Raw genomic sequence first — 10021 nt, forward strand, 5'->3', positions numbered from 1 at the left:
AAGGTAAACTATTCACACATGGAGACAATCAAGAATATTATCATAATCTTGCCAATGGTATAAGATGAGGATGCGAATTCGAGTACAAATCCACAATGTCAATGACGATTACAATTGGATGGGATGAAAGGGATGCACATGGTGTTGGTGCAGCGGTTTATGATGAAGTGGATGGTGCCTTGTGCTCCTAACAATCCAGGTAGCAACTTGGGAGATGTCTTCTCTTGTTCCTCCTTGAGATTTCTTCTGGGACGGTGTTCTGGTGTTTTTCGTGGCTGGGGGTATTGAATCTCAGGTCCGTCTACACGAGCTAAAAGTATGACAAAGCGGTGCTCCTGGTGTGTCGTACGGGCGGACCGTACGGACGCGTCCCCCCGTACCAATGTCCGCTAAACTCAGTAGAACTTCTCCTTGTGTTCTCCTTTGGTCTAGGTGCATGATTAAGTGCTTAGATGATTTTTATTACGTCAAAATACCATAAAAACGATAATTTTTATTGATATTTCACCATTATCTTAATATTTTGAGATCCTGCTGAAATAAGCAAAAAGTTGCGCGGGAAAACGGTAAAATGCCAAAATCCTATTACTACACGAGACTATTTATAAAAAATAAAGAGAAAAAACACTCTAAAAATACACTCATCGCGTGCCCTTCACCTTTAACCGTAACTTGGTAGAGGACAAACCTCGTCGCTCTCTTTTCTCTCACCTGCACAATCATCGTTGCGACCGGCCACATTGTCCCATCTTGATCACACCTCCGTGGCAGCCTCACAAATCATATCTCGCTTATACCATCGTGAACTTGATCTACACTGAAATGATCCTCAATGGCAAGTGGTGGGGTTCTATGGTTACTGTATATGAAACAACTTTGGTATACTCAGAGCATCTCTAGCATACCTTTCAAACTGCAAACCCTAACCCTAACTCTAACCCTAAACCCTAAACCTTAACCCTAAACCCTAACCCTAACCTAAATTGTAAACGCGTGTTTACAGTTCGGAAAAAAACGTGATTTACGGGCTGAAAAAGGCTATACGAATCAGATCTCGCGTTTGCAAGTGGTATAACGGCATACTCGGCGTTGTCTCGTTTGCGCAAAACCACACCAAAACTTCAAACTTTTTGCGTAGTTGCAAAGACATTTCATAAATATGCAATGGTTTAAAAAATTCAAATGCACCGTCCATCTACGCGATCAGATTTTACCATGTGACATAACTATGAAGCAAACTAAAAGAGAAGTCGATGTGGTGCATTGAGGAAGGATCACTCAACGCTGCCAGCACCACCACCGCTCGCCGAAGCATCACCACCACCACCACCACTTTCCGCCGCCTCTGCCGCTGCATGACCTCACTCATCATAATCGTCTCTGAGCGGTGTATTGTACAACTCGATGGATGCGTCGTTGATCATGCTCACGAACTCAAGCTTCGTGGCGGTCATGGGGACGAGCGCGTGGCGGTCATGGATCAAGATGCGGGAGCAATCGATTCAAACCACGCGAGCTGGGAAGCAACCTCCGGCTAGCTGGGAGAAGCCATCACGGTGCTAAGGAGGCGCAGCGATGGGGTAGTGAGCGGGGACGGTGTGATCTGCGGCGGTGACTACTGAGGACGAGGGGGGGGGGGGGGGGGGGCAAGGCCTAGTAGTGATGAGGATCGACCTCCCTATCAGCCCTCCCTATCAGCCCTCGAAACCATTGTTCTACAGGTTAGGAGGCCTCAGTTTACCGATCACCTCAATTTTCGGTTTTAGTGAATTTGAAGGGTTCTGCCACTTTATTTCCGGCCAAAACATATACGACCGAAATTTTAAGGGTTTGAGGATGCTGCGCGTCTTTTTACTCGAAATTACTTTTGTAACTACGTGGATTTAGTTTTTTTTTTTTGGATTTTTGATCTTTAAAGCGTATGGAAATCAACACAGACATGAAGATAAATGTACAGCTATTTTTTATGCACTGAAGATAAAACACGTGTGAATATACGTGACGCTCATCAACTATTCAGTTCAGCAGCCGTCGTCTTCCTCGTCGTCGGCCGCGCTCTCGAGATTTCGTGGTTGATGCGGCCGTGAGTTCCCTCCCCCGATGGCCGCGCAGTCGCCAAGCTCCTCACCGCAAGGTCAGATTCATAACCCGCCGAGCTGAATCCTCGATGCTCCCCGTGTAATTTCTTAGGCCAAATCGACGCTTTCCTCACCGCGCCTCGCTGATTAGCTAGCGCCTTGGTTGGGGGTTTCGTGGGGAATCAGAGGCGAACACCTCCTTCACTATAACCGCGGAAGTAGATGCTGCCGTTGCCCTCTCGTTAGGTCCTTGAATTCGGCACCTTAGATGCTTGAGTAGAGCCTCGACTTCGTCAAATCGAGGGTTCCCGAGTTCTTGGGGTTACCTTCTTTATGCTATACTGCAACTTGGTTTCGTTAGTCTGGCTCCCGTGAAGAAATTTCGGGCATGTTATGACATAAATCTGTGAACTGATGCTCCACCTAGATTCAGGCAAGGCAAGAACTTGGAGAGCCTGGAAATTTAGAGGTTTTAAGCAGCTTATGGAATTGTAATCAACGTTCTCTTTTCACCCAATTTTTTCTGCGAGGTGTAGGTGGTCGATTCCAGCTGAATTCTCTTTCAAAGTTTGTGACGAACTTTGTGAAAATGGAACCGATGTTGAACGGTTCATTTGGTCAGACTTCTAAATGAAACTATGCATCTTTTCATTTCCAGATGACGCAGATGGTTCTGGCGGGGGCGGGTCATCCGACAATCTTGTATTTCAAGCCCCACAGGCAGTACGGGAGGATTACATACAGAATGCTGTCAAGTTTCTCGCGCATCCAAAGGTGAAGGGTTCTCCAGTATCTTACAGGTACTCTTTCCTGGAAAAGAAGGGCCTCACGAAGGATGAAATTGAGGAGGCCTTTCGTCGTGTTCCTGTAAGTTCCTGTTTTTCAGACCATCGCTACATGGATGTTTAATCCAAATGAAAAGAGAATCATGTGTTCCTGAAGTACCTTGATGTCTTGTAGGATCCACAGCCAAACAGTACAGATGCTACACAAGTTGTTTCACAACAAGGTAGGATATAATAATCTCACATTTTGAATAGTTGAGCTAATGGAATAGTGGCTTACAGTTATATCATTGCATTACTCTGTCAAGTTTTTTGAAAGAATAAACGGTGTTCTCTTTGCTGCTATGTCCATCGGATACAAATAGAATGAGTGGATAATTATAAAATATTACTGATTGATGATGATATATTTTTTGTTCTTTTAATTCCCATATATCTCTTGCTAATTTCCAAATATGTAATAATATGATAATGATAATAATATGATCTTGTGTACTTAGATTGGGACTGTAAGAATATTTTCCTTGCATGACAGTTAATACCTGTGCTTCAAAGTTTGGCCTGAAATCTTACCTCATACTATTAAATGCTAAAAGAAAGCCTTGTTTTCATTGCTTCCAGCAAGTAACCCAAATCAATCTGCTGTGGTGCAACCTTACACATCAGTTCAATCACCACTAGCAACTACTGGCTCTGTCACCACTGGTCATATCGTCCCACAAACGCGGACACAATTTAGCTGGTTCCATACACTACTAGGGGCTGGTATTTTTCTTGGATTTGGAGCTAGTTCTGTTGTCATCATCAAGGTATATTGTGTTTTGTACAAATTGTGAAGATTTTGTGGAATACATGAGGAAGTAACTTTGTTTGCGTGTGTACTTTGGACAGAATGTGTTCCTTCCTAGGCTAAAATCTTGGACCCGTAGAGTTGTTTCTGAAGGAGATGAAAATGCAGACAATGAACTGAAATCCAAGCTTTATGATGAAATTAAAAAGTCTATGGAAGCTTCCTCATCAGCATTTTCTGCTATTGCCAAAACAAACCAAGAATTGCTGGCTTCAAAGGACGAAGGTTCAGAACATCCCTTAATAAGTTAGCATATTCTTGCACTAGGATAATAACCATTTTATTATGCTAATGCTTTTCTTTTGTTGACAGATAAGAAGATACTTGTCAAGTTAACGGAAGCATTGGATTATCAGGCAGAGGTGTTGAAATCTTTGAGTGAGACCTTAAATCAGACAAGGGAGAATCGGTTTTCACAATACAATATGTTGGAAGAGCATGTTCAACCTGGACCATGGAATGGTTAGAAATCAGTGCTTATGCATTGTACTTACATTTCTTATGCACAGGGCCTACATGTACTAGATTTGTGTGGTTTAGGGTTCAAAACAAGGTTTTTAACCTATAATGACAATACTGTAAGTCTGACCATTTTGCTATTATTTTGTACGCACAGGTCCAACCACCAATTCATGGAGAGCTTCCCAGGTATGAGTTTAGTTATCTTTCCCTTTCACCAATAATTCCAAAGGTTTGCCATCCTTGTATATTATCATTGTTTCCTTTTCTTCAATACCTACAAAGGTTTGCCGTCCTTATGCTGTACTCATTGTTTCTCTTGTAGCAAACCAATATGTACAACATGACTCCAAATGGTGATTTTGACTTGGGTAAGGATTGAGGAACTACCATGAGCTAGCATTTTTATATCTTGTGACTTATACTTGTTCATTCCTGGGTTATGCTTCAACAGGAAGGCAGTCGTTCCTGCCATTACCCGCGGAATCTACATCAGGATCATTTCCAAGATCTTATGTTGAGGTGAGCTATTTCATCATCCTGTACAGCACCAAAACTACAGAGGTGCTAGAATCACACTTAAATTAAATGTTGTGTCCTTGCAGCAGCGGGTGCCGAGGCCTGGATATGGGTTCCAGCCCCAGATGGGCAATGACAGATCAAACCCAGGTATGCGGGAGGGCTACTACGGTTCTCCTCCGTACTACTCTGGGGGCAGCAATCCAGTTGAAGCTCCAGCACCAGTACCAACACCAATAGCAGCACCAACACCAGTACCAACACCAGTTGTAGAGGAAAGCCCCTTTCAGCGTCGTTGGGTTCCCCCGCAGCCACCGGGCGTTGCCATGCCGGAGGCCGCGGCCGCTATTCGGCAGCCAAGGTCCCTTCCAAGACAAGAGTCACAGCCAGAGGCCGGTGCTGCTGATGCTTCGAGACCGTCTGCCTCCACAGGCAGTGAGCAGATGGACGGTGGAACTTCTGGTGCTGCGGATGTCGGGTTGCCAAGTAGCAGTGCTGCTGCTGCTGGAACCATGGACGGAGGGACCAATGGTGTGAATGGTGAAGGGGCCGAAGCCACTTAATCTCGACGCAGAACTGTATACTCTAGTTGTAATCAGCAGTTCGTGTATAGGAAAAAATGTGATCGCGATTATGAGTTATACTTGTATCTTTGTTTTCACTTTGTACTTGTATCTGGAATTCTGCTTCAAAAAACTTGTTTCTGAAATTCCCACTATGGAGAAGATTACAGTAAAACAGTTGTTTGTTAGCAATGTAAACTGATAATAAGAGTGATAAAACAAGCATAGCTTCAGCTGTGATCTTTCTCTGACCTTTAACGATTTCTGCTTCTCTTTTGCTTGGTGCTCTCGGTCAATCGGGCTAGTCTATTATTTCGGTCATAAGCCAATCACAGAGCCCGATCAATCTCATCTCATGGGTCTATTTATACCTTGGAGGGAAGTAGAAACTGCTCAGCTTTCCCGATTTCTTCGCGTTAGCTCGAGCATTCAAGGTAATTTTTTGTGTGGGTAAAAGCTTTCAAGGCAATCTTGGTGCTACGTTCCTTAAAATATAAGTACACATACTCCACGAGCTTTCACTGGTGTGAATAATACCTTTCCCCTTATATATAGTACACCAACTTCACGATAATGCATATCATGATACATCATTTCACATTGTTTTAGTTTTTTGGTTAGCACTTAGATTAGCACATCATGTAAATGGGAAACACGTAAACAACAAGGAAGATACACACGATAGAAGAACCGAAGAGTTGGAAAAATAAGTGGGAACAAGAGGCATCGGGAACATGGGCAGCGCTTGTTTTGGGCTGACTTACTGGATTTTCATCAAAAACAGGCATATATGGGAATTGATGGGGGCGGGATGAAATGTGGGATGGAGCCGCACCTACGGAAGCCCGCCACATCTGATACTTGCTCGTCCTTCTTTTCGGGAATTGCTTGTGCCGAGGCAAACAGGCAATGACAGACTAAACCTTGGTATTAGGGCATCTCTGCAAGATACTGCAAATCGATATGAATCGTGTTTTTTGTGGGTTTAACAAAAATAAACTGTGTGAAATAGATACTCCATAAGGTCCGATCCACAAATATTTTTGCAGGAAACCTCTAAATAATTCTCTCGTGCTCTATACGTGCGGGATTTTCGTCAAAATGTAAGGTAAATAGCAAAGATTTGGTATACCAAAACTTTGGTGAACGCTCACTGGAGTGGTATTACTCGGGCGCAATTCCATCGCGCCGCCCGTAGTCCGTCCAAATTGAGACTGTACTCCAACAAAATTGATCTATTCTGGCCCGATTCCGGCAACGAATATGGCTGATTCTGACCTATTTCGGCCGATTCCGGCGATGTCCATGGCAGCCGGAACTCGCGTGACAGTTTTCGCACAGAAAATACTCGATGCTGTTAACCGCACGGACAGATACTCATTTCGCGGTTTGGCCGTTTGTAATATCTGCTAGAGATGCTCCTAAGCCAACTACAACATTTCCACTGTAGGTCGTTGATGCTTGAGCGCTAGTACAAGCACCGACAGTAGTTGCAGAGGAAACCCCATTCCAGCGACGCTGGCTCCCCCAACAGCCACCTAGCGTTGCCATCCAAGAGGGCGGCCAAGTTCCTTCCAGACTATTACCACAACCAGTAGCGAGGATGCTCGAGACCGTCAGATTATCATGTGATTGAGCAGATCGACTCTTGAGAATAGCTTTCTAGTGGCTTCTTTTCCGTGTGAATCTGACACTTAAACAAAATCTATTGATACTATTGCTTACCTTGTAGAAGTAAATCTTAATACTGTCATTTGATTTTTTGGAAGGATTAACTTTGTTTGTTTGTGTATTTTGCACAGAAACTGTTCCTCCCTATGCTAAAATCTTGGACCCTAGAGTTGTTTCCGAAGGAGATGAAATTTAAACAATATATGGAAGCTTCCTCATCCCCGAAAACAACCCAAGGAGTGCTGGTTTCAAAGGAGAAAGGTTTAGAACATCCCTTGTTCGTACACTATTATTTAGATTTGATTATGTGAATCTTTTTCTTCGTAAACAAAGAAGAAGGTAAATTCTGAAGCAGAGGTGTTGAAATCCTTGAGGGAGACAGAAAATCAGTTTTCGGAATACAATCTGGTGGAAGAGCATTGTCAACTTTCTTTTTTGAAATGGGGATATCCGTGGTCTCTGGATCAATGATGCACAAAACCTGCATTTTAGTGCACAGTTTGGAAGTTCACAGTTTACATCTGTTCGAAGAGCATTGTCACCCTACATCATGGAATGTTTAGAAGTCCGCTTATGCGTTGTACTTATTCTGCATATGAAATACTAGATTTGTGGGGTTTAGGGTTCCAGACGAGGTTTTTAACCTTGACTCACAAAGTTAATCCTTCTAAAAACGAACAAAGCATAGGACCAAGCACGAATTCATAGAGAGGAATAGCACAAAAGTTAATCCTTCCTGACCCGGGCAAGTAAATCTTAATACTCTCGTGTGATTTTGTGGAAGGATTAAGTGCCTGTTCGGCAACTCACTGCTCCTAGCAATTTCCTCACTCCGCTTCGAGTTGTGTAGCGCTTTTCAGATTGAAACGAGCGAGCGATCACGGTTCGGCTCGCTCCGCTCTATAAGAGCTTGGGCTACCAGCCCATTCCAGGCAGATGTTGCCCGTTGGGCTGTATAAAGTTCCAGTCAGCCTAGTGGGAGTTATTGGATGATTACATTTGAGCCCAGTAGTAGAGCCACGACCGGACGCAGCGGAGGACTGGATGGCTCTTGTGCGGGGAGGTCTTGGAGCCGCCGCCGGTGAGCACGTGGTATGGATTCCTAGAGGCGACTGCCAGCAACGGCTCAGTTTTTATGGCCCGCCAGTGTCTGCCAGTGGATAGAGGTCCGATGCGTGCGGCCAGCATGTCGATTCCATCTCCGGAGATCTGATTTCAGTGGTGTTGGGCGTCAATCGAATGGCGGCATCCATGAATCGAGGAGAAGCTAGGTCCAGTCGTCTAGACGCCATGTCTTGTGCGCTCCGGAGAGAGGAGAGACGGGAGAGAAGATTAGTATTATCACATGGGTACCTCTTCAATGGAAAATGATCCAGATCCCCCGGAGGCCGAGAGCGACGCAACCTCCGGGTCGCGCGTCGTCAGATCGCATCGATCCCACGGACACGAACGAGAGGATGTCGCTTTCCCGGGGCCCACCAATCCATCGCCCACCACTTCGCACGATTCCGCTGCTGCCCCGCGTGGCCGGCAGCTGCCACCGCAGATCCTGGCGCCGCGTCCGTGAGGGCCCCGCTGGCCGGAGCTTCCTCCCGGAGATGGAGACGAGGCTCCTGAGCTCGTCCGCGCGCGCCCGCTCACACGACTCCGCTGCTGCCCCGCGCGGCCGGCAGCCGCCACCGCTGATCCTGGCGCCGCGCCCGCGAGGGCCCCGCTGGCCGGACCTTCCTCCCGGAGATGGAGACGATGACATAGGCACACCCAATGGGCCTGCCGAAAGTGGTACCCGGGGTTTAATGAAGGCCCACGACCCGAAGAATAAGAAGATTCGGAAGCCCAAGATATTGTTAAGGAAAGTTAGAGTTGTAATAGAAGTCATCGTTTGTAATCTTGCGGGACGGGTCAGGAACCCTCCCGGAATCTGTAAACTTGTGTATTACGAAACACTCGACTCCACCTCCTATATAAGGGGGGGTCGAGGGACAAAGAAAGGGGTCGAATCTAGTGTCAACACAACCCTAGTTTTTACATTGTCGAGCACTTTTCGGCTGAAACCTTCGAGATCTACTTGCCCTCTACATCCAACGAAACCCTAGTCTACAATCTGTAGGCATTGATAAGTTAATCCCTTGTCAATTGACGCCGTCTGTGGGATTTAGAGGTTGCAAGGAGCTGATCTCGATGGCACGTCCAGAATCGTCGACTTCGTCGGTAGCAAGCAATGCGATGGATCGAGGTAAACGGGAAAAAACTGATCTAGTCGATTTTATTCCTCACCCGCCCTCCCGTTTGGATGCATGTGCGTATCTGGAGGAGCCCATCGTCAGGACGTTCGGAGAATTCCGATTTAGCGTCAACAAGGAACGATCTTATGGTCTCGAAGTTCCGATCTCGTCGGAATTTTCAGCGATCGATTCTGACTTTTCATCGAACGATGAAGAATTTTCGTCGCCACGCTTCATCAACACCAAGTCAGGCGGAAAGCTCGCCAAGATCTTCAGCGACACATCCTTCGGGTCGTCTGCGGACTCCTTTATAAGCAGCGACTCCGACAGTGTCGACAGCTTCAACTTCATCGACAAATCTGCTGCCATCGGAAAGGTTTTCACCAATCTCTATGATGGTGTCACCAATCCTGACAAAAATCAACACCCAAAATATCATCAAGTCTATGCAATCGAGGAGGCAAGCCGAGCAACACCAGAGACGTCAGAGGATTTCGACGATTTGGGAAACCCATACGTCGATCCCGCTGATCTCAGAAGAGGCCTAGGCACTAAATATGTCGAGTCTTCACCTCGTGAAAGAGTCCAACTCCCGCAAGCAGCATGGGATAGAGCCGCAAGAGCCATGGACGGTTCAGAACCAATGACAACAACTGCTACGGCAGAAGAATTACAAGCTTATCAATATAGACTTGCTCGTGTGAGTAGGGAACTGGAAAAACAAACAGCTTCCTTGAACAGGAGAAAGGAGGCAGCTTCTGCGTCAAGCAGGCGAAGAGCAGAACTAAGCCGACAATCAGGAACCTCGGGAGATAGTCATAGAGAAGCTCGGAGAAGAGCAAGATCTCGACTGCAAAATATACCTGAGGCA

At 45.9% G+C, this 10021-nt stretch overlaps 1 protein-coding gene across 3 annotated transcripts; it reads left to right on the forward strand.

Annotated features, from left to right (window-relative positions):
• The first annotated feature begins 1974 nt into the window (after positions 1-1974).
• LOC127341409 (peroxisomal membrane protein PEX14) lies at positions 1975-5512 on the forward strand. 3 transcript variants are annotated; one of them, XM_051367249.2, is made up of 10 exons: positions 1975-2134; positions 2746-2945; positions 3039-3087; positions 3485-3672; positions 3755-3938; positions 4026-4175; positions 4330-4361; positions 4498-4543; positions 4627-4694; positions 4778-5512. In XM_051367249.2, the coding sequence occupies exons 1-10, from the start codon at positions 2101-2103 to the stop codon at positions 5252-5254; spliced, it is 1428 nt and encodes a 475-aa protein (XP_051223209.1). In that variant the 5' UTR covers positions 1975-2100; the 3' UTR covers positions 5255-5512. The 3 variants fall into 3 exon arrangements, with proteins under 3 accessions (XP_051223209.1, XP_051223205.1, XP_051223207.1); XM_051367245.2 differs by having other exon boundaries at positions 1981-2134; positions 2737-2945; XM_051367247.2 differs by having other exon boundaries at positions 1981-2134; positions 2737-2945; positions 4781-5512.
• The last annotated feature ends 4509 nt before the right edge of the window (positions 5513-10021 follow it).

The sequence above is a fragment of the Lolium perenne genome, chromosome 3, assembly GCF_019359855.2.
Source record: "Lolium perenne isolate Kyuss_39 chromosome 3, Kyuss_2.0, whole genome shotgun sequence".
Classification (NCBI taxonomy): Eukaryota; Viridiplantae; Streptophyta; class Magnoliopsida; order Poales; family Poaceae; genus Lolium; species Lolium perenne.

Bases quoted from the DNA above. Each gene is read 5' to 3' on its own strand.
- LOC127341409 (XM_051367245.2), top strand. From the start codon at position 2,101: ATGGCCGCGCAGTCGCCAAGCTCCTCACCGCAAG. The intron at 2,135-2,736 runs GTCAGATTCATA...TTTCATTTCCAG, and splicing joins GCCAAGCTCCTCACCGCAAG to ATGACGCAGATGGTTCTGGC. The intron at 4,695-4,777 runs GTGAGCTATTTC...GTGTCCTTGCAG, and splicing joins TTCCAAGATCTTATGTTGAG to CAGCGGGTGCCGAGGCCTGG.